Here is a 25,578-nt window from a genome sequence, read left to right as displayed (position 1 = left end):
CTTCAGTCTAATAAGAACTGGATACAGAACCACTAGCTTCCTACCTGAAAGAAGGTAATAGAAGAGTTTTAGTAGGATGCAGAATAGCAAGCTGAGAGCTTTTAACCTGTCGCTATCTTCTACTAAGAAATATTTGAAACATATGCAGTTTCAACATGTTACTTTTTGTGTGGAGATGTCTCCAGTGTCCATAGGAACAGGTAAAATATTTCCATGGATGCTTAAGAATTAATTCGGGACACAAATAAAATACTTCTGTTATAAAGGAATACATTTTTTCATTATTCTTCCCCCCTCCCACTTACTACTGGTAATAATCTATAATATTACAGGTAAAGGCCATCAGTACTTTCTGGGCTATGTTTAAAAGACAACAATTAATGAATAGAAGAAGGAGACTTAATAGTTGCATCATTTTTGTTAACATTCACTACCCACAATTGTTTGACTACACTAAATGAAATTTTTATAGACTTTATGTTACTACTGACATTTTTGCTATGACATAGCCATATATACGACATGACATGACATGGCATTTCTTTTGTTCAGGAGGATAATTAGGACATTTCAAGAGAAATCCGAGATATTTGTGTATTGCCAAGGCAAAGATTTTGCCTATGAAACTTGGTAGTAAGATCAGATAAGTAAGACTTTATTATTTGCAAATATTTATGTTGAAAAATACTGAAAGTTACTGGCATTTGTATAAAATGACAACATTTGTTCTGCTTTTTTCCTTTAGTTGCAGAGGCTGTTTAAAATACTGTCACTTAAATCAGTGGTCAACACTGCTGTTTAAGGTCAGACAAAGGATTAAGTCTAGAGAGCATACTAAAGACATGGTATAAAAATGGGGGTTTTAAATTGCTGAGTACCCAATTATGATATTAATAAATCCCTGTAATTACCTCCAGAAGAATTTTCTAATTTTTTTTTCTCCAGTATTAATTAATGCTTACATAGTCCTTTGAAGATGAAAAGACTTCTTCAGAATAACAGGTAATTATAATTAATACTAGATGTAATTAGTCTAAGTGGTTTTTGCAAACAAGACCTCCTGTTTTCTTAATCATGATCATAAAACATGACTGGTACTTCAGGGTTTTTATTTTTTTTAACACATGAACACTGAAAAATAATTTCTACGTGACTTACCTCCTGGAATGGATTTTTGTTTCTTGGAACTGAGCTATAAAAAAAACCACAAACAAACTACAACTCAAATTCTATTAGAGATTAATGTAAACATGCAAAATAAGTATTATGTACACATCATGTTTATGGAATACTACATAATATTAAACAAAGACATGAAATAGAACAATAATTGCCTTTCTGCATTCATTCTGCAAGTATTTTATTTAAATAATTTGTTACCGAAAATCATTCATTCTACAGGAATGAATACATGAGTAAACAGGAGGTTTACTTCATCAGTTTTAAGGTTGCTGTTTGAATCATAAGCTTTATGACAACACTTCTTTTAGAGCTGAAAAGCTCTAACTATAGTGCTGCTAGGTAGGAGCAAATAGAATGAGTAAAAAAAAAAAAAAAAAAAAAAAAATCAGCAGCATTACCATGGTTCTTAACACTTACAAATCCTGCCTACCGGAATCTTAACTAGGTAAGCCAGTCAGTTTGCAGTGCCTGGATATATACTTACTGATGCTTCAAAAATCTCAAAAACTACTACAGGCAGCAGGTATGTGTTCTGCTGTCAGGTGTCACAACAACATTAGGATTAAAATGATTTAAGGAGGAAGAGGTAAGTTACACTTCGGGTGGTACAGACTCTTCCTCTCCATTTGAATACACAGTCCTAGCCACAGGGAGGTGGCAGAGAGAGGGGGAGAAACCTCTTTTCCTGCATCACCTTGCACCTTCAGGAGGAAGGAAAAAAGCAAAGAGAAAGCTCTGAAGGGTCAGTCTGCTCTCCTTCCCTTTGCTCACACACTACCACTACCTTCCTGCCCTGCACTGGCCTGCAGCCCCATACATCTTATGTTCTAACACAGATTAAAAGCACTGCATTTTTCCCTTCAGCTTATCTTTTCCCTTATTTCAAGAAGTTTTCTGAGTGACCAACAACAATTGACTCAACACAGATTCCACTGTATCAGAAAAACAGGTTTTAATATGTTGTTTTGATCTATCGTGAATACTACAGACTCCCCATAAGGAGAACTATTAACCCAACTCTCCCATCGTTTGAGTGTGATATGACAAATCCACATACATTTTGTGTCATCCTTTCAGAGGGCAAGGCCTGTTTATACTTGACATAGGCTTTACACAGGATATAAAGCTACTGTTTTGCTAAGACAATTATAGTAATGCAGCTCCTATTCTATTTAAAAAATAATAGGTAGAAATGCCAGTATTTCTTAAAACAGGAGTAAGTCAGAAAAAAAAAATCATCACTTTCTAGTATCATTCCATTAATTATACTATTTGATATTGTTATTTTAAACTAGTAATATTTTGCCAAGCCAGCTAACCTATGTTTTTTTATCATCTACATAAATATTTGAAGGGAGAATTAGACAGACCCCTATACGGCTATACTAGAGTTTTGTTGACATGCTCAAATATGATTTAAGGAATATAACTTGATTTTATGTAAAAAATCCAAACAAATCCCAAAACAGAAATTACAAGTTTTTCCCTATGATGATTATTATAGCTACACAGAATGGCACATTTATGAACTGCTGTAAATGTGTATCTTCACATTGTTTAAAGCAACATAAGAAATACATGGAGTGGGTAAAAATGCACATTTACATGAGAAAAACCCTTTGGCTTTAATAAAACAAATCTTTGCACTTTTGCACAAAACCCTCCAAAAATGCTATAAAAGCAAAACAAAACAATGAAAGTTGCAATTAAAATGAAATATAAAATATTGGCAGTTTTTTCTTTGATGCTTTCAAAATCTGCTTATCTTTGAAATTATATAGTCTGCAATCACACTTTCCAATAAAAGATACATATATTATCTGAAATTTGTTTCCTATTACTACTTATGCTGTCAGAAATACACTTCCATGTTTCAAGAACAGAGGAAGTGGGGACAGATTTTAAGGCAAGTAACTAAAACCAAGTCTGGACCTACTTTACCCATATTCGTCCTGTAATAAACCCTTGCAATTAAATGAGCTGATTGTTTTCCCACAGCTCAGATGAAAATAATTTTTAGAAGGTATGTTAAAATTAAGTATCTTCTCTGTTTCTAGGATATTAGAGGTGAGATTATCAGCCACAGTTATTGGTCAAAGATATAAAGCAAAAGATATAAATTTATCAACTTCTAGTGTAATTCCTCTTCCTCTCTTTTATTAAACTACTACTTATTAAACTATATCCAACTCTCCCTTCATATGCATATGAATATAAAATGTGCACCTGCCTATACAAGAGCAAATGCAGTCAATTTTTAATTATTCTTTTGCAAAGTTATTAACAAATTACTAAAGAAGGGTTGTATTAAAATTTTAACTGTTTAAAAAGTGATGAAGAAATTTTGGTGCACTACCCGATGACTTTTTAATTTGACAGTGAAAAACCACAAAGTTTCAAAGAAACCAAGCAGTACAACTATAAAGTATTCTAACATTTATTATTGCTAAATATTAGTACACATTCCTGTGACTGAACTGATGTACATGTTAGCAGCATGTTCAGTCACTGGAACAAAGATTATTTTTTTTGCAGTATTATAAAAATTTATCTGGTTGATTCAAGTTCCTGTTGTGAAATCCTTCAACACCAACTGTCTTGACTTAGAATTAATGATTAAAATTAATTACTTGTAGTCAGCAAGTAAAATAAAACCGGATTTCTTAAGTTAGCCTTTTCACAGGGTACAAGGAAAGAAGCAAAACTCATAGTAAACTCACCTGTCACTGCCTCGTAGCATCTTGGGGTCAAAATACCGGTAGTCATCTGTCTCCTATTAAAAAGCATGTTTTTATCTCAAAAGATTGGAATTTTGGCTTAAGAATTTCTGCTTGTACCTATTACATTAAACATCAGTCAAACTAACATCACTCCCCATTTAGCAGTCACACCATTCAAAATTAATTGTCCACTAATATTTATAGTATTTGTACAAACTGAACCAGTACAGAATAAACAACAGTGAGAGAGCTATGAAGGGTGTTATTGAGCTTTTTGTTTCTGGTTCATCTAAAATTGACTTATTACACACTTTCCAAAAAATACACTGGTTGCACAATAAATCCCAACAGAAAGGCAGTATGCAGAAACTAAAATTAAGGTGTCACCAGCTTAAGAGGAACATCACGTGGTTAGTTATAAATGCTAAAATTTTCCAGGTTAGAGAGATCTGATATTTATTTAATATTATAAAACAAAACACTTCTATGGCAATGAATGCTAAATACAAGATAGATCAAAATCAGCTACTGTTATGTAACTTACCCTTTTCATTTCATGATTTATGACTACTATTAAACCAAAATTAAGCTCTTGAAGAAGAAATGAGTCCCACAAGAATTTGAAAAGTCTGACTGCCTAAACTACACAAAAAAATTTCTTCTTCACACAAAACACTGAAGCTCTTCCAATACTTTTGCTGGCAACAAAGCAGGATTTTTGCCAATTATTACGGATGAAAAACAAAACTTCTTAGTAACTCCTTCTGACAACTACTTGGCTTTCTTCTGTTTCTATACTACATTTTCATCCAGGTACTGTGAAGTTTAGTTTGTGGATAAACTGCATGCAGGACCACAGCTGATTTCATCTGGGTGCTTACATGCAAGATCTCTGTGTTTTGATGATTCTGTAGAGCAGAAATAATTCTTCTTGAGTAGTAGACAGATTATCTGGGGAATTTATTAGAGCTCACAAAGCATAACTATCTCTTCTACTACAAAATATTTAGTATACATGTGGTGGTTACACAAAGACAATAAATGTAATTGCTATTAAAGACTTTTATGTAATTACATAAAATAAGTCTCTTATCCTCAAGTTTGGCTTTTTAAAAAAATTAATTTAGATCTAATTTCACACTGAACCTCTGTAAAATGCTTTTATATGCTCCACCAGGAATTTCAACTGCATTTGTAAGTCTGCCAGCATTCATGATTTTGGCAGCCTCGTACATAAAGGTGGTATAGCAACTTTGAAGTAATGAGAAAGCTGGCAATGGATAGATATTGCTAGACTAAAACTGAGAGGTATTTGAGAAACCTTTAACTCAGATAAAGAGCTGCAGCTTCCCTGCTTGTTAGAATGAATTACAGATTAATGCCAGAACTAAAATCAGAGTTAAAAACCCAGTATTACAAACATTTCCTCATGCACGTATTACTGCTGTGTTTTTTCCCGGTGGGCTTGTGTCAGTAGACACACAAAAGTGGTAAAGTAATAGAAATGTGATAAGCTGGTTTATTTTTTTTGTTGTTTAAATACATCATTCCTGCTGAAATCAGTTCTGACGGTGCAGGGAAAGAAACCCTGCTAGATTTTATTTGCTTTAAGAAATAGCTAGTTTGCCAATAAAAACAACTGAATAGCCATTTCCTTACACACAACTGAATTTGTGACTTCCCCAAGCAATTCAAGAATAAAATTCATACTTTTGAAATTATAAACTTATCAAGATTTCAAATTAAAATGAAAAAAGACCCATGGAAATATCCTTGACTTTCAGTCTTTGTTTTTGTACAGAAGCCAACATGACTAGTTTGGACTAAGGAAATCCCCCATTTTTAGAATTTTTCGCTGTAATGCATGAAAGGTAATCATACAGTATATTCTAAGCCTGAAAGATACCATATTTACTGAAAGGGATGATATTAACCAAAATACAGTTCCATGCATACATATCACAAATAAGATTTATCTACCTCTTAAGTCAATACAAGTGTACATACTGTATTGACAGAGGCTAAACCCCTTTGGGACTTTGTCATAAAAATATGAAAGATTTACCTATCAAAGATTGTCCTTACTCAAGAATCAAACCATTTTGTGGAAGATACTTAAAAGAACCTCCATAATCCTATAGTAAGTGGTGGTCAATTTCATATCTATGACTTAAAATTTGTGTATATTTGACAATATGATTTTTTTTGTGTTAGGAAGATTTAAGGTTTTAATCGATCTCTATTTAGCAATACCAAAACAAAGCAACTATGTTATCAGATCTATGAACAGAACATTCCTTTATGAAAACATAATCCCAAAAGCAATTGCTTAAAAACCTGTTTCGACCAAGAAATGTTACTATTAAAAAAAACCCAAGTAATGGATTACTTTAAGGTCATCAATGGATGTTTCTGAATAAACATTTCAAGAAGAGGTGTAACTATAGTTAAATAATCTAGACAAATTTAAAAAATTACAGGATGATATTATTGCCCATAAGAACTGTTCTATCTGTTCCTGCTTCTGAAAAACTCGGAAAACACAGGTGTCCTTTCTGGTAGCTGTCCTTGTGAGACAAAAGAAGCAGCAGGGACAAGTAACACACAAAGCGATTTACAGACCACCCTACAGAGTTTTGCACAGCGTACCATTCTGAACAGGTTTAAAATTTCAACTGACAATAATGTTTGCGAATGTTGGTGGTACAAGTTGTACATTTCATATATTTACTTTATTGTTGCATTTTATATTTAGAAAATAATTTAAATTAGATCACAGAATCGTTTAGGTTGGAAAAGACCTTTAAGATCAGAGTCCAACTGTTAACCTAGCACTGCCAAGTCCACCATAATTGTTTGATTTCTCAACAATCTGTTCTAATTTTGCATTACAACTTTCATCTGTATGTACGTTTCATACACTGATCACTGTGGTTAGTAAGATTCAATGAACATCTCCTATAAAGGAGATTTTTTGTGTTGTAAAAAAAATAAAGTCTTAAGCTTTTTTTCCCTCCCTTTGTATTTTTTCTGCAGTGCAACAGTTTTCTAATCTGGGGAATAGAAAAGGACCTCAAACGTCAGAAGATGAACAGAGGCCACGGGTGTATTTCTATGCATCATCCTTTTCCAGATACAATTTCACTTCTGTTAATGGTACAGCAAGTCCAAACATATTCCACAATGACTCTCTGGCTTGCTTCTGTTAGCTGAAACTTACTCAAAAAGCTGCTGTCAATTTTCCTGCAGGTTAGGAGAATCATTCTTTAGGGCTTGCCTGGTCTCCTATGACTTGAAAAGTAGGACTCCCTGTTTTGGGCCATGAATTCCAGTCTCTGACATGGCAGTGAAACATGAAGCTGCTGTCTGACAGACTGGCTCAATCTCTGCTTTTTCAAGTGAGAAGATCAATGTTTTCTCCAAATTATCAAAGTGATCGTGGCTGTTTTCTACTAAGTGAAATGTGACAATATCAAGTCAGCAAAAAAACCCCATATGACTTGTAAACTTTTCCAAATCAAATCCTAAACTTGTAGCCTGAGGAAGCTAGTGTTTATTTTAAAAGAAATTGTTTCATTTTCACCTACTTCTAAGTTATCTGTAGTTTTTAATTTCAGCTTTCTGTATTAAGTGTTCTGAGTGACCTCTACTGGTTGACTAGATAAAATTAGCCCTGTACATCTTTTCCAAGTCTTGCAAATAGAGACAACAATCCAGTGCCACTGAAAACAGTGTCAATTTCTTTGTTTGTTAAGAGAAAGCAAATTTTCTGCTAACAATCATGACATATTATCTATGAAGTACAGTTTAAGAAAAGACAGGATTACTTGCATGTTGATAATTTTCATATTTTACCATTATGTATCTCCCTTTACATATAGTTAATACCTGAAGGTGAAAGTGGACTAAGAAGAATGTTTTAAATCTACTAACCAGTGTGAGATATTACAATTGTATCTCTCTGTGTGACACTGTCATTAAAACAGGAAGACTGATACGATGTGGCAAACATATTAAAGCTTTCTAAATGACTTTTAACAGGTGATTTTTACAGAACAAGTTTGTGCACAGGATGGCCATATGTAAGAGTTCTGAAGAAAGGAAATACATAGCAAGAAAGACAGACTGCTTTGACTACACACTACGTAAAAAAAGACTTAGGGCTATTTTTAGCTGTAAATTCTAGCAAATATCTTGACTATCTAGCTAACATTTAAGCATTTCAAAAGTTTGTAACTCATGTAAGTGAGTAAATTTTCACAGAAACAAGGGGAAAAGAGGACTTTTCTGGCACAAACCCAACTCTGCTTGCAAATTGAAAGACTGCATGAGTACTAGAATATTTTCCTCTAAATAGCAAAGCTTTAAAGATGTGGGAAACAAAATTTTCTCTAACATACTTCTCTGTAGCTACTTTACTTCTGAAACTGCGCTTTAAAAAAAAAAAATCGCCTTGATGCAAAGAAAATTTCAGCCCAGTTTAACTTTTAGAAATTTAGGAGCAACAGAAACTCAGTATAGCACAAGAGTTATAGAAGCTCAGAATAGAAAAACCCTCAAAAACACTAGTTCCAATGAGAGACAATAAATTATCATTGTTTAGAAACTATTTTATGAAAAAAATCTTACGAAATAGTTATGAAAATGGTTCTATTCTTGAGATACTGCATGATTAGATTTAACTACATTATCATGAAAAAAAATCGCCATGGCATATTACGTATCACAGCCTCACAATTTCATTTGTTTCACCTCTTTCCATGTGAAGGCAGTTATACTCACAGGGTTTGATTTCATCTCCATAAGGTTGTCCAATATACGTGTGACTGGTAGATTCTGTAAAACATAATGTGAAATTAATGGAATGCTGAAATGCTTACTAAGAATTATTCACAGGCACACTATTATTTATGGACTAGTTAACAGAGCCTTTGAAATTCTACTTTAAACAGTTTTCCTCTTCTATTTTGTAAAGGTTGAGCATTTTTATCATCACCTAAATTACCTTTCTGTATAGAAAATGCAAACATCTGAGGATCATCTAGCTAGGGGATGAACAGAAAGTGCAAAAAAAAGCAAAGATAGGAACAGGGTTGTATTTAGGTATTACCAATATATGCAGACATGTGATGATGTATGAATTCATATTAAAAAAATACTTTGCAGTTTAAGGAAAGAATTTTAAAGCTGAAGATGAAAATTAAGGGTGTGATTCTAAAAAAGAACTAATGTTGTCAAAGAAATGGGTAAAAAAAAGCAATCCTGGCAACAAATGTTTGGATGAACTGGAAAGGAATAAACTGAGGTGAGATTCAAGATGACTTTTCCTTATTTAAGATGGGAAATGTTAGCTTGGACAAAAGATCTGAAGTATTAAACAGTCAAACCACTTTGGTTATAATAAACTGAGAGTTTACATAGCAATGGAATTAGAAATGGGTTTTTTTGACAGAATATATCAAAAAAAGACATTCCAAAGGATAACTGACAAATAACACCGAAAAACACTTAGTAAAAAATCCCCAAATGACCAAATGAGAAATAAAAAGTTAACTTTAATAGAAATACCACAGACCTACATCAAGCTTAAAAATATGAGGAAGAACAGCATTTTATTTGGCTATCCCAAAACACCTGGAGAAGGAATTAAAAGCCAGAGAAAAAAATATCCTGAAAACATTGACATTGTGGCTTCTTACTCACTCAGAACCCAAAACAAAGCAAGCCATTTTGTCAAGAATAATACTAACTTTTCAAAGCCACACGTTAAAAGAAATGACAAAATGTTTAATACAAGAAAAATAGGAAGTCTCATTTAGAATACAATTATTATTACAAGTAACAGTTTATCTGAAGATCTCTCTATAAAATACAACATACCAGCAAGCTGCATATTTAAAAGTTTCCTCAACTATATGTCCTGGTTTTGGCAGGGATAGAGTTAATTTTCTTCCTAGTAGCTGGTACAGTGCTGTGTTTTGGATTTAGGATGAGAACAAAGTTGATAACCCACCGATGTTTTAGTTGTTGCTAGCTAATGCTTACACTAGTCAGGGACTTTTCAGCTTCCCATGCTCTACCGACTGGGAAGGCTGGAGGTGCACAAGAAGCTGGGAGGGGGCACAGCCAGGACAGCTGACCCAAACTGGCCAAAGGGACATTCCATACCATGTGATGTCATGCAATACACTTGCTTTGTGTAGTAGTAGTAGTAGTAGTAGTAGTAGTATCATTATTATTATTACATTATTATTGTTATTATTTTATTTCAATTATTAAACTGTTTTAATCTCAACCCACAAGTTTTTCTCACTTGTGCTCTTCCAATTCTCTCCCCCATCCCACCGGGGGGGGGGGGCAGGGAGTGAGCGAGTGACTGTGTGGTGCTCAGTTGCCAACTGAGGTTAAACCATGACACTGTATTTCATGACATACCACTGATTTGTAACTGTGCAATGCAACTTATCTAGCCATAGTGAAATTCCCACAGAATTAATTTCATTGACTACCCTACAAAAGCCACAGAAACAATTTTTTAAACCTTTTATGTGATAGCTGATACTTTTCATGCATAAATTATGTGTATAAGAGGATGACTAAACAAACAACGGCTATGATTACGATTAACTATGTCAAAAAGATGCACATTTAATTAAGAGGTGAGATTTCATTTTCCTTAGTTCTGATATGCTGTATTTCAAAATTAAATTCTGGTTCTTCCACTAAGAATTATAATATGATGAATGATCTTTTTCTTAGAAATCTTGACGTCAAAATATTACAGAATTAAGATTTTTTAGCTGTAAATATTGATTTATTGCCATCTGACGAAAGTGCATATTGGAGAAAATAATGCGTCCTCTATAGGGAAGCAGGTTTCTGGGAACCACAATTCAAAATTTCAGCTACAACAAGTAATACAACCAGTGTCTTTTTTTTGTTGTTTGTTTTCTTTTGGGGGAGTGTACATTGAAATTTGCATGCAAGTTATGCTCAGAAATATTTTCTAAAGTTAAGTGAATATTTGAAGGTGGCCATGTCATTGTAACACACTGATTTTCAAGCACATTTCAAGATTATGGTTGCTGTACATTACTTATGTGGGAAAACTAGAAATGCTTGAACTGTAACTGAACAGAGGATGAACGCTTTCAGCCTTTGAATCACTCTGGAATAGATGCATTTAATACATGCTGTTCTAAGTAAAGATCCGGAGGGGTTTTTTTTTTTGTTTGTTTATGAAGGTCTAGTCTATTTTGAGTATTCCACAGCTGCTCTTTTTATAATGCTGAAATCGGCCTTAATCACACATACTGGAATCTATTTCCTTACAAATGGAGGTTTTCAAAGAAAATTTGAACATTTTTTGTTACCTGTCTAAAAACTGGGAGCTACAAAATGATAGATCTATCCACCAGCAGAAGCTGATGTTTGTTTTTTTTACTGTACAACTGATTTTATTAATGACAATTTTTTTACTGAAAGTTGTTTTTCTAAATGTTCACAATGCTCATGTGATAAGACTTTTTTTTTTTTAAACTTACTTGTTGCTTCAGTACCAAGTTCTTCACTCCTTCCATTACAAACTGTGATCCTGTATTCATAACACGTGAAAACAGACTGAAAAACAAAATAAAGATGATGTGTAAGACTTTCTTTTTTCAATTTGCATTCTTAAGCTTTATGCTGACATCCAATTCCTATTAAAGTTGATGGGACTTAAGTACCAATTCATTCAATGTAATGAAATATATTCTTCAAACCACACGGCAACCAAGTGTATGGGAATACACCCATAATCTAGCAGTTACATCCTCACCTATCAATACGAGTCTTGAATTCTAGTCTTTAATCCATTGAACAGTTTATTTTACAACTTCAGTAACGCAAGGATTTGAGTGCTCCTTTCAAGGGGGTGTCCTAATGTCCTGGTTTCAGCTGGGATAGAGTTAATTTTCTTCCCAGTAGCTGGCATAGTGCTGTGTTTTGGATTTAGCATGAGAATAGTGTGATAATACACTGATGTTTTAGTTGTTGCTAAGCAGTGTTTATATTAAGTCAAGGACTTTTCAACTTCCCATACTCTGCCAGTGAAGAGGTGCACAAGAAGCTGGGAGGGGGCACAGCCAGGACAGCTGACCCAAACTGGCCAAAGGGCTATTCCATACCATGTGACGTCATGCTCAGTATATAAACTGGGGGGAGTTGGTCAGGGGGTAGCAACCGCTGCTCGGGGACTGGCTGGGCATCAGTTGGCAGGTGGTGAGCAAATGCATTGTGCATCACTTACTTTGTATATTCTATTATTATTATTACTACTACTATTTTACTTTATTTCAATTATTAAACTGTTCTTATTTTAACCCACGAGTTTTCTCACTTTTACTCTTCCGATTCTCTCCCCCATCCCACTGGGGCGGGGGGAGTGAGTGAGTGGTTGTGTGGTGCTCAGTTGCTGGCTGAGGTTAAACCACGACACCTAATGACCATAGTTAACAGAGATGCTCAGTGTCTCCAGCCAACCAAACAGTAATTTTCCCAAGTGAGACAGCACTGGAATTTTCTCTAACCATACTGCGCCAATTTCCTTATGACAGTGACAGTACATTCCTGAGAGTAAAGTTGGTAATGAAGATTCAAATCCTCTCAAGCATGGAAAGACCCAAGTCCCATATCCTGTATGGGATATATGTACCCTTAGCACAGTCATTATCTTTTCTTTCCATGTCTTGAAATAAATAACTACACCTTTCAACAAGCAGACAGACACCCAGTCCAGGACATCCTAATGAAAAAGCAGTGTATTCTTGCACCCCTGACAGTCTCCAAGCCCTGGAGAGAACCAGTTTTGAACACACAGGGCTGTTCGTATCTTCTGCCATTGACTAAATAAGGCTCAAAATGATGGCTGTCATAGAACCATTTCCTGGTGCCGAATTCTCCTATGAGAGCCTGTACATTTAATGTGCAGGTGCAGATATCACTATATTATGTTACTTTGTGGATTTAGTCACAGATCCTTTTATTCTCCTGTGTGGGAGTCCTATGCACTGTTAAGGGGAGATGAGTGCTTGTAACTGTCTGTAACTTAAAAACTTTTTACAAATAGGGAGATGTTTTATTCTGGGCCTTGTATAGCACTAATCACACTTTCAGTACTACTAAAATAAGCTAAAAGAACCCAAAGGCTTACAGAAAATTAATCAAAAGCATACCCCAAAGGTTTAGGTGTAGTGTTTCCATAGCTGGTTGGAGCTGAAGCCATCTTAGTGAAAGCCCTGTGAAAGCAGGGATAGAAATCAAATGCTTATCTCATGGCACATACTGCTGTAGAATGTTCCACTTTGGTCATCTGAAAGTGAAAAAACTTCTGCTTCTCAAACTCTTTCAGGAAGTAACTATTTATTACATGCATCCCTCTTGTCTAGAAATACAATAGTTAGGGAACTGAAAGGAGTTAGATTTTACACTTAAAAGACAAAGACTTTATTTTGATACCATGTAAAACTAGAATAGCTGATAGGCAGCATGGCCCTTTGGTACAAACCAAAAAAATTTGGAGTCTGAATCAGCACAACTTTTCATTTAATTCAGTAAGTTGTTTGTGTCTTGGATCATTAAGTACACTACCATGTCTCGTATTCAATAGTGTTCTGGCATTACTGGAGTTCAGTTTTAAAATAAGATTTGCATGTATCACCATAACAATGACAGAAAAAAATTATGCCAGAATGAATGTTTAAGGATAATTCACAATGTATGAGAAGTAACACATAATTCTTTGATAACAATGCTGAGTTCTGTAAAATTACCCAGTTATAGCCTCACGTAGGAGAAAAAGAAATTACTTACTTCCATTGTTTTATGTAGCTCAAAGGAGCAAGATTACAACCTGCATCCATCAATGCTTTTTTATACTGCTCCAAATCAATCTGAAATTACGAAGTGAAGAATTGCAAAAGGGTGAAACTACTCTTAACTCTCTTTATGTGGACAGACAAGATATTATTATCTAAATATTAAATAAGCAGTGTAAAGGTATAGCATTAACCAAAGTTATAAAGTAATTATGAGTCTTAATCCCATCTCCTACCAAGTATGAAAATATAACTTAAAATGCAATTTGCTATGAGCAGCTCTCATTAAACTTAACAGTATTTGTGGAATTAAATCCTGTGCACTTTCAGATATGGGAACAGTCTTTTATATCAGCATCTTTAAAAAACCTGACAGAACACCGGTTTCTGTAAGATGTCACAACAGCAAATAATAAAAATGAAGGAGTTAATATACATTTATAAGAATACTTTGTCTTTGCCTAACCCAACATATTTTTGCTACCACATAATATTTCTACAGTATAATAAAAATCTTCCTTGAAATTAGCCATCACAAGTTCAAAAGAAATACTAAGAAATTGTTTCCTGAAATATTCAGATATTGGAACAAGAAGCATTTCTCCTTTATTCATCTGCTAGTCAACTGACCCAATTATTCCTCAATATACAAGGATAGAGTGAAGAGAGTCATATTAACATTTTGTTTTATCTACTTCTATTGAGCAGTGGAGCAGAATAATAGAAAGCATGCCAAGACGTAACTCTGAACTAAATATTTCAAAAGATAATCCTCCTTCTTACTAGTCATTCATATCCTTGGAAATGGTGGCTAAAGCTTTGTGAGCAGATTCCCTGATAGTAGCAAATTTATTTCAAGTTTTAATATTTCCTGGGCATTTCATATTTTGCTTCAAAGAGAAGCAGAAATACCTATTTAGTGCTGAAACGATACAGAACAATCCTGTGTGGTAGAATTTGGTGTTGGAAGCTGTAAAGAGTATACATACCTCTGAAGGTGCCTGAGCTGAGCTTATGTAATAGATAAGAAATAATCGCATTTTGTCTTCTGGAGTTCCCGCTGCAGTGAAAAAAACCAAAATTAAAAACCTACAATTGTAACTATGCTGCTGTGTTAATTGCTTTTCACTAATAATATGTATGTACATTCAGACCTTTAGTTATGACAGTAATTGTTATCTATAACCATGGCCTTGTTTAGTGCATAAAATGGTAGAAAGACATTTAGCAATTTTATTGTAAGTTGGATTAGACTGGCTCACTGTTTCTGAAAGTTTACTTACACTTCCCCCTTTTGCTTGTAGTGAATATTATTCTTCAAATAACAATAAATAAGTTACGTAGTGGCATTATGTCTTATTTTATGCAGGGATTGCAAGCATTAGCAGGGAGTAGATCCATGAAAGAGGAGACTAAAGAAAAATCATAAAAGTAAAAGCCACAGCACATTATTTTTTAGCTCTACAATTTGTTTATGCAGCTCTATGGTTGACTGCACTGAAACACTTGAGGGCTGCAAAAGCACTTATGTGAACTTTTGGTCAGAAAAAAAATCCTGAACTTCCAACTTGCCTTCAGGAAGGATTTCAACTCCCGAATCATCTTTTGTCACACCATTTGTTGGAGAAAAACACTGCTACAGATTCTTGGGAAGCATTATCAATGGCAATCAAAATTCACCTCTGCCAGATCAAAATGATGATGTGGCCATCCCTGCGTTACTTAGACTATAACCTACTACAGCAGATTTTGAAACACCGTCTACTTTTTTCTAGAAGAGAATCACTACTTGTAAAGACCATAGTTTCAAATGAAGATTTTGAAGTACAACTTCTCAAAACAAATGTTTCAAATTTGTAATCCCTACTTCATTAAAAAAGCTTGATACCTTTAGATATAGTACAATATTTTATAAAAATGCACTTTCTTGTACTTGTGGGTAAGAAAAAAGATTTTTTTTTCTGTTTTTTTGGTTTGGGTTTTTTCCCCCCACTATGGAATGTAGATCATGTCAGCAGGGGATCATCTAATCTCATCTGCAACTTCTGTTTATATGTGAGCATATATTTAGTTTGGCAGAAGTTAAGAGTAAGCGCTGTCATAATGAACATTTATGACTTGGTACAATTTTTTCTGGGAAATAAGTTTTACTAACCTTTACCAAATACCAGTAAGCCAGAAGATCAAGAACTGAAGAAACTTTGTATTATCTAAACCAAAAGCCAGATTTCAAGGTAGACATCCACTTGGAGTTCACTTGGGTAAGAAAAGCACTTAAACATTCTAAATATACAGTGTAATTGGCTTTGGTTTCTGTAACTGACTTGGAAACTTGGTTTCCACCTTGCCAGTTTATAGCTTGTTTCAGTACTTTGCTGATCACTAAGTTTCAGTTTCAACTGGAATCCGCTGGCACTCGATAGCATTTCCCTTGCTGGGCCTGTCTACCATGTCTACAAAACTCCTAGAAGGTTTGTGCTCAAAGGAGTGTAAATGGTCTCACTTATACATGAGTGTAAGTGATATTTTGTCTTACTAAAGGATAATAAATTTAAAAAAAAAAATTGGTGACTTTACTAAATCTTAGGAGAACCACTTTGACAAAAGTACTTTACTCTTGACATACTATGTAAAGACATACCACATACTACATAAATCATAGCTGTGATAAACAGCTATAAGACCCAGGTCAGTTGCCTGTAAAATGTTCGCTTTTTTTTTCTAGGGTATGTGACAGCATAGAGGGGGAGTGCTACATGTTCTGAATAAAACTTAACTTGGTAAACCTAGAACAGAATGATTTTATTTTCCACTCAAAAACCAGCAGGCAGCCTTTAGGGCTACTGATTAACTACTAGAGCAAAGCAAAACCAGTAACTCTCGTTTTATCACTACTCCAGGATATAATAATATCCAGTGAACTGGGAGGCAGCTAATAGCCCTTAGTGGTAGATTAGTACAACATAGTAAGACATGGGAGGCTGAAGCCTGAAGCTGTTAAGTGGTCAAGTCTAAGTGCTTTTGTGAAGAGCTCTGCAGATATCATTGTCCACAAGACAAGTATCCCCACAGATAATGCAAACAAGAAGTTCACCACTGAGAGCATTGGAAGACACATTCTTCCCTCAAAATGTTTTCTGCTGGTATTTCTCAGTGAATCACAAAATAGGAAGCTGGCCAGTTTTACAAGATAGCATGCCTGGAAATAATGGCTGTGATTTAACTTAAATCCTTTTGTTATATAAACTTATCTTAAACCTAGGCAATGTATATGAAGTGCTAACGTGCTACTGTGAACACCTGAACACTCAGCTTATGAAGGAAAACTCTAGCTTGGAAATCTAATCTTTCTCTTGCATAAAACCCAGGAACTTTGCTAAAAGGAATGTTGATACATCAGGCTTGGAAAACAATTTGCTTTATACTGCAATCTAAAAACGCATAGAAAATATGGATTCAGGTAACAAGTAATTGATCCAGTAGGAAACACTAGCAAGCACAGTAATTTCTGTTTTCATATCAGAGTTCATGCAAACATAAAAGCTTAAATCAAAATAGTACATGAACAGCTAATTCTGAACATGGAAAAGGACTAGTTTGTATTGATGCTTAACAAAAGTACAGGTTATACATATTCTTATTAGCGTCATATTAACAGTGAACATCTGTACTGAATTACAGATTGATGCCTGACATTAGATTTTCTAGAAGTCTGTTAGTTTCTAGACTTGATCCAATATGAGATCTGTAAAATTTTAGCTCAGACTTCTACCAACTGCGTACTTTTCTTCTACTGCCTTTTGATTCTATAGCACAGACACTAATAAAAGATTTTTTTAAAAAGTCAGCAGGATTTATATATACTCTTTTTATAAATATGAATCATTATACAAACTCCAAGCAGACATTATGTCCAGTAGGCAGCTACAAGACTACACACATAAGCATGCAGTAACAAAACATTTTCTTAAAGAGCATACTGGGAAAAGAGCAGGAACCCTGGGTCTCTAAATGTTCGAGGTTTGCCAATATACTTGCCAATATGCAGACATGCCAGTGGTCATAACTTAAGTTTTACAATCTTGCTCTGCAGGTTATTTTGTTCCCGCCAACTGGTATCAGATCATATTGAAATCCGTCAGAGGGTTGTGACATACCTCAGGTTGTGAGGGGTTGAAACGAGAGTTGATGCTATGATACCGTGAAAAGCTGAGAAGCCATTCTGGTCTCAACCTTTTACAGAAAGACCCCTAGTGACTCCTGCTAATAGAGAATCTGAGTATAACCCAGTGTGTAAAGCTTTGTTATGTATGAACCATAAATGAAACAGAAGCTGGGATGCACTGCTCTTAGACGATGAAAACAGATATGCCACAGCTGGGTCAAGGCATGCAAAACTTCAGGTGAGTCTCCCAGTGAACTGGACAATTTACATCTTACTTCCCTTCTCTCCACCTTCTCCCCATCCATCTTTGTCCTCACACAAGCAAGAGCTACCTACATTACAACCCCTTGACTTAACCAAATTCTATCGAATGCCCTTTTTCATTCTGTTTGTGAGGTATGCGTGTATTATAAAACGTGCAGTAGGATTCTAAAGAATCATTATTGTTCAGACCACACGATTCCATGCTATACTAATAAATACTGGAGAAGCACAAAAGTTAAAGTATTTTGACCTTCAGAAACAAGGAATTAGGAAAGGATTTTAGTGGACTTCAACTGCAAAAGTTGCCAGTATTTTGGATATTACTCAAACGAAATACTAAACTCTCTAGACTGCTACTAAAAATCAATAAAAAGCTGTCGTCTTTACAAGTTTTGCATAGCTTGCACATAAGCTCTTTACCAACCCTGAAGTCCCAGCAGGTACAGATTTATTGTCTATCTTAACAAATTTTATACCAAGTTCAGATTTAAAGTACTCACCATCTGGGTCAGAAATCATGTCCAGAAGAGATTTATCCAGAGTGGATTTGCTCATTATTTTTTCCTCATATTCAAAATACACATCCAGCTTTCGACTCTGTTTAAGAGTAAGTGTTAGGGTTAACATCTTAACACTGTGAAAGAACATTTATTTCTTCTTTACAAAGGTATACAGTTTTAGTTATCAAGACTGTTTTTAAAATTTATTTTTAAATAAATCATCAGTAAAAATAACTAACGCTGTATTATAATATGCTTTTATTAACTCAGAAAATTGACACATGTAATTCTCATATTAAGAGTGAAAATACAAGTTAAGCAAGGGATGTCTGACATGCAAATATTAAACAGGAAGAGGAGCTTTGTTTTTAATTATGGTTTTTCCATAGCTGAAAACTACATGCCATCACACGTAGTGTTATGCTGTAATAGGAAAAAATAATGTTCAAGTGAATATTATGTCAAATTTATGCTGAACCTCAATCTCTCAGTCAACAATGCAATTACTCAATGCAGATAAATGTGGGAAATTCCTAAATACATTAAGGCATCATCCCAGAGAAAAGTTGGCAACTGCCAGCTTGGGCTGGTACTGAAATAACTACCTCAGATCAAAGGCTTGCAATAATTCATTCACACCAAAGATGGAGAACTTCAAAATTAGATTATCTTGCTAACACTGGAAAAGAAGTCTCTCATTATACAATGACACATGTAGATCACGTTGTGAAAATCCTTTTTTAGGGAGGATGGCACAGGGACTGCACAAAATTAATGCGGCAAAAGCTTTATGGAAGACATCACGTGGCCATGCAACAATGACTGCATTGCCATACATCTGCACAAACAGCCAAGCTTCGCACTTCTTGACCATATCATGAACTTACAATCTAAAGATATAAAAATGCATTCAAAAACTTCTTTAAAAAACTTCTGTTACATCACAGATCATTTTGAGCGTTTGAACATTAAAATGTAGCACCACAACAAATGTTACAACTACTCAGCTGACAAAACCTTAGTATCTGGTAACTAACTAAATCCTGGTGTTTGGACACATTCAGCTATGTATTGGCTCAAAGAGGAGACTGGCAGAGTGGCTCTCCATCTCCTTGCCTTGGAAGTGTTTCAGCTCCACATCATACCCATTGGGAGACAGAAATGATATTGAGAGAGTGAGGCAAGAGTCACCGGGGCTTTTTTTGGTTAAGAGATTCAGGAAATTTTGCCTGACAATGCCGAGGCTTGAAAAACTGCTATGGCACCTTCTAACCCAGTGCAGTGGTTGTTGTAATGACAGCAACATAAAAACTTTAGAAGTCTGGTTTTCACATGTTTTTGAATTCTACTAAAATTATTCCTGAGATCACAAATAAGGAAATGGAATTTTAAAAAACAGTTATTTCACCACCACCCCCAAAAAAGGGAAAAAAGAAGAAGGAAAAAAAAAAAAGTACTTCTCTAGCCTAAGGATATTAGGATATTTCACCTTCTGAGTATTGTAAGTTCATCAAAAAAGAGTTGGAGATGAGAATACAAAATAAAAGAAGAGGTAAGTCACAAGAATATTTCAATATTGAAAGCCTTTGGCAATTAGCTTATGATGCAGGTAGCTGTGTAACACTTCTATTTCTCATTCACCATCTACTGAACTCATTGAGAAGAGCAGTTACTTGCAGAACAGCAACTTAATTTAAAGTCTTTGTGGAAGCTTGTAATTGCAGCTTATAAAGTAAATTACCATGAAGAGTGCTCAAAAAATGACCACTCACTACTTTGTGAGTGTCAGAAGGATGTCTTCTGTTGTTTGTCATAGTGACTACGACTACATAGAAGGTGTATGACGTGACAAAAAGAAAAAAAAAAAAAGAGCTAGAGCTTCTTTCAAGCTATATTTACCTTGAGCTCATGTTAGAAGAGTAGTCACCACCAAATTTTGGTAGTTACACTACTGTAAAACCTTGGATTAATCCTGTACTTAGCCAAACTTAAAGTGATTATCAGTGGTTATGTCACACTAGTTTCAGGTCTGAATAGAACTGAACTACCAGCCTTTTTCCAAGTCCTTACTTCAGATGCAATTTGGTATCCGGCACATCAGACATGTTCCGTGACTTCAATTCTACAGCACCTTGGAGACTACCTGTGTTATAGTTTCCTTCTCTCTCTAGAGAGACAAAACAATTGCAAAGAAACTACTACAATTTTTCTAGTCTTTCCGTTACGTTAACTTGCTTTTTGTGTTTTAGCTACATTTGTATCTCCTTACATGGAGCTAAATTCAATGTTTTTAAGTTTAAAATATTTTTCCCAGACAAAAGGCATCCAACAAACAAAGGACTGTCTTGAAATGTGGAAACTTAATCTTATTAAGATAAATATATTATTGCTGAATTTGGTAATGCCCATATTAGCTGGTGATTTGTTTAAGACAAATTTATTCAGATGGCATGCAAAAATGTACAACATAAAAAAAAGATTAATTAATTCACTATATTTGTTTACAGATCAACTTTTAAATAAAATTATGTAATTCAAATATGAGATACTTTCAATTGTAAGAACAGATTTACAGTTGTTAACTTACTTGGAGAACAAACTAGGTAAAATTCTTCTCAACCATGTGCAATTTTATGACTGTTTGACAAACAAAACAGACTAACCGCAGCAAAGAAAACTCACTGGTTGCATATATTTGCTATACTTTGAGCCTAAACTGAAACATTAATGCTACATGTACAATCACTCTCTTCAAAAATTTTGGACAATTACTTTTGAAGTGTGAACTTAGCACTCTTTGGGGGGAAAAAAAAAAACAAAATGAAAATCCTAAAACTTCAGGTCCTTTATTTCTATCCACAACAGAGACATCAGAGGTAAGCAGCACTATAAAATTTTTGAGACTCTCTTTTTGATGTCACAAAAGCATGAACTAAAGAGGTGGATCAATATGGTGAGTCTATTCAGCTGCTTCTTCACTAGATAACTAACAAAGGTTACTAGCAAGAATGCTAATTAGGGCAATATTTTTCTTATACTGGTTCACTAGGATTAGATGGACACCTAATCAAATTTCATATGGATTACTGAATAGCCTTAAACATTACTAGTTACCTTTTGACAGATTTCCCAGATATGCCACATCAATGAGACAGTTACTTTCTGAAGAGCCAACTTGTCTAAGAAGTGCTGATAAGAAGCAGGTGTCCCATTTAATTTAAATAACTGCAATTTTGCTCACTCAATGGCAAACTCACAGACATGCCAAGAGGAAAAGCTGGGGAATAGGAGCTAAACAATCCTGTAGATTCAATAAAAAAAGAGAGCAAAGAAGAGGTTCTTATGGGTGCCAAACTGGCAAGCAAGGTGAAGAAAAATAATAATAAAAAACAATAATAAAATCAAGATGCATTTACATTTACAGTTATTCCCTTTCTGCCTCCTGCTCTTGATTTCCTAAGTATGACATCTTGTTCCACACCAACCTCATTCAGGAGACCTTTCTGGCTGCCAATTCAGGGACAGAATCTGTACTGCAGTTAAAGTGCTACACTTCAGCTTGCTTTGTCTTTTTTTTTTTTTAATATATTTGTGAAAACTTTCAACTTAGCATCATTAGAAACAGGCTGTTCGTAAGCCAAAACTTATTTTAGGGAAAATTACTGAAGCGCATGGGAATCTCTACCTGAGTACTGTAGTCCAAAATGAACATAAAAGTCCTTCTTTTTTAAGCAGAGAAGTGGAAGCAGGACCCAACGAAATCTCTTAGATGGTCATTTTTGTAAGGACTTGTAGGAGGCTTTCCTATCCTCTTTACAGTACAAAGGTTCTTCCTTTTAGAGAGAGAGAGAACATGCAGAAGAAGAGAAAAGAAATTTTCTAAGAAATTACTGGGAGGAATTTCTCAAAGATACTGACAGAAAACAACCAGAAATAACAGCCCTTAGAATCAGTGAGGTTGGTCTGGTAATTATAGTGTGCTCCTATCAAGAGGAAGAGAAACCCTGGGAGAAACTCTGGCTGAAAGTGGCAGCTACAGCCAGTTCCCTTCGACTGAACTGCACAGAATGATGCCGAAAAGGTCACTGTAACTGAATTCAGAAAAAGCTGTTGTTTACTGGAAAGTTACTCAATTATCAGTTCTGAACTACGTAGCAACAGCCTGGACCACTGTGACACATATATTTCACAAACGCATACTGTTTCTGTTCACATGATACGACAAAAATGTAACCTCATTTAAAAACAACGTAGTTAAAACAGCGGAATTGCTTTACAAAATACAAATTCGATAATTTGAAAGGCTATTGGCAATCCCAATAACAAAGTCATTCAAAGGATCAGGCCTTGAGAGCAAGCAAAACCGGAGATAGATGATAAGAAAATTATGCAGGAATTAAAAAAAACCCCAACCCTAAACCAAACAAGGGTAAGTAATCTAAGAGATAATAATTCACATAAAAATCTGCCACTTAAGTTCATATGTATAGAATTCAAGCAAGATGTTATCTTATCTACCCCCTCTCCAATTAATCATTTTAGAAAAGTGTATGTGTACACCTTTTTATATGCGACGATTTAACATACTTCAGTAATCCTAGTATTCACATCAGAATGACATGCAAAGATAAGCATTACTGGAAACTCTAAAGCAGCTAGAAAGATATCCATAATTCCAGTCCTAGATCTGTTATCTGTTGGGTACAGTCCTTCAGTCACCAGCTTCTTCAGAGAAAAAACAATCAATGCAAAACAAGGATGCATTTGTTCTAAGCACTGACAATAAATACTTGATGGTTCACTTCGTGAAAAAAGTGATGCATTCTTTCCATTATTTCACTAAACGCTTAGATATGCCAGAAAACTGCCAGGACCCCTGAGCATGTGATTAATTTCTGGTTTCCTCTTGCTGTGTCTTAGAAAATGATCCAAGAGAACGTGGAAAGCAGCTGTAAACTGAACACTAAAATATGACCACAAGAAAAATTAAATTCACTTAGTATATCTAAAGCAGGTCTCGTAGCATTCTTTGCACTGATTCTCATACATGTAGTGAAGAAAAACGCTCAAATACTCACTGTAGTAAAAAAACATAATGGACAATGCAAACACTCTATTTTAAAGTATGAATGTGCTTCCAGATTATTTTAAAAGTGAAAATATAGTAACCTGAAGAAGAGCATGGTGCCTTACTAGCTCCTCATGACCAGGCACTTGCCAAAAAAATTCTCTCTTATCCTAATCTCGTTTAGTTATTTAACTGTATATAAAACCTATTAACCACAGCCTCAAGGTGCCATCAGAATTTCTTTAGAAAGTACTGGCTGAGACATTGCCCTTTTTGAGAGTATTTTTGAGGAATCCATTAGGTAGCATATCATCCTGCACATTAAAATTCCACAGCTCAAGACAGAAAGATACTTTCTGTAACACTGGAGAGTCAAAAGAGGGGAGAGAATGGACAGGACAAAGCAATTGGAAGAAACTTTACATTCATTCAGTGAAAAGGCTTTAGTGTAGGTAAATTCCAAAAGAAAAAACATGTGCTTCTGCATTAGTTTGAGTTTAAGATAGTTTCCTAAATATCTGGAGATGAAGGAAGTGATTCTTTCTAAACCAAAAGAAAAGATCACACAGATGCACATATCATCAATATATTGAAGAAACTGCATGCCCATTTGTCTCACAATCTTCTTTGACAGCTATACAATAAGAAGGTAAGGAGCCTGAGCACTTCACAATACCAGAATTAAGAATCATTTATGGAGAAATGGATCACCGCTCCCTGGGAACTCTCTAATAGCAGGCTCCCTGTCAGAGGAGAGAGCCTAAGGGCTGGTAGAGTGCTACAGCACAGGGACCCTAAGGTAATTCCTTCCACCTCTAGGTAACAGAAAAGTGTGCACTATCACCTAATGGAGAATGAACAAGCGCATCTGACTCCAGTCCATTGCCAAGAGGACACTGGCGATCAAAACTGATGTTATTGCCATTCCACATCCTGCTCTGAAACCTGGCTTCCGTCCAACAAATAATATATAAAATACTACTGGTGTAGGCCTGACATTACCGTCTCAGTATCTTCCTTAGAAAAGTGAATTTACAGTCAAAGCATCAAATAAAATACCGACATTATCAACTAGTATTTTTTTTCTTCAATTATATTAATGTACTGCTTTTAAATTGCCAGATATGAAAATTGACATGCCTAATACGGCGAAAGCACATAAATTAGTCCCTACAGTAATGAGCCAAACATAGAGACACACTTACATCTCTTCCCCAATTTTATAAATACGTAAAATTAATTTATTCATTAAAATTCAGAATTAAGCCTTTGTTCATTTATAGTACTTAGTTTAAAAAAATTCAGTAGCAGTAATAACTGAGGACAGATCTTATGCACTTTACAAATGTTAAAGTTAGTTTCAAAACACATTGCCTTCCATGAGTTATAAACAGTATGGGGTAAAATTTTCTAACTATTGATTTTCAGTGAGACTTGGTCTTGAATCACTTTCAAAAACAGAATTTCAGTGTTCTCATACTGTGAAAACAGATCCATCTTCCAAGTTATCCTAGCAGTAACCATGGTCTTTACTTGATACTGAAACCGTCTGCAAGTTCTCAGATATAAGAGCAGCAGACTTAAACAAAAAGAGGACAAGCATCCTTCTGAAGAGCTTAAATTATGCACAAGACATCTAACACAGATCCTTCTGGAAAGACCAGTTTAGTAACTGGCATCATTATTGCCACACCTCTGGGTATCATTTTCATTGGCGAACAGTAAACAGTACCCTTCTGACAAACACATACAGAACAGAGAATTGCTTAGACTGAAGTGATAACTTGCCATGACAAGTTATATTTTTATGATGTGGCCATCA

General features: G+C 34.9%; 1 protein-coding gene across 1 annotated transcript in view; it reads right to left on the bottom strand.

Annotated features, from left to right (window-relative positions):
- SCFD1 (sec1 family domain containing 1) overlaps nucleotides 1-25,578 on the bottom strand; it is a 54,119-nt gene that overhangs the window by 5,432 nt on the left and 23,109 nt on the right. The window contains exons 15-22 of the mRNA XM_076344969.1: nucleotides 18,689-18,785; nucleotides 14,749-14,819; nucleotides 13,755-13,834; nucleotides 13,118-13,180; nucleotides 11,447-11,522; nucleotides 8,685-8,738; nucleotides 3,903-3,955; nucleotides 1,159-1,192 (exon numbers count right to left, since the gene is read on the bottom strand). Of these exons, the coding sequence (XP_076201084.1) occupies nucleotides 1,159-1,192; nucleotides 3,903-3,955; nucleotides 8,685-8,738; nucleotides 11,447-11,522; nucleotides 13,118-13,180; nucleotides 13,755-13,834; nucleotides 14,749-14,819; nucleotides 18,689-18,785 (528 nt within the window). The remainder of the gene's footprint in view (nucleotides 1-1,158; nucleotides 1,193-3,902; nucleotides 3,956-8,684; nucleotides 8,739-11,446; nucleotides 11,523-13,117; nucleotides 13,181-13,754; nucleotides 13,835-14,748; nucleotides 14,820-18,688; nucleotides 18,786-25,578) is intronic.

Source organism: Aptenodytes patagonicus, chromosome 7 (assembly GCF_965638725.1).
Source record: "Aptenodytes patagonicus chromosome 7, bAptPat1.pri.cur, whole genome shotgun sequence".
Lineage (NCBI taxonomy): Eukaryota > Metazoa > Chordata > Aves > Sphenisciformes > Spheniscidae > Aptenodytes > Aptenodytes patagonicus.
Note: the sequence above shows the minus strand (reverse complement) of the source record. Positions and strands in the feature narration are given on the sequence as shown.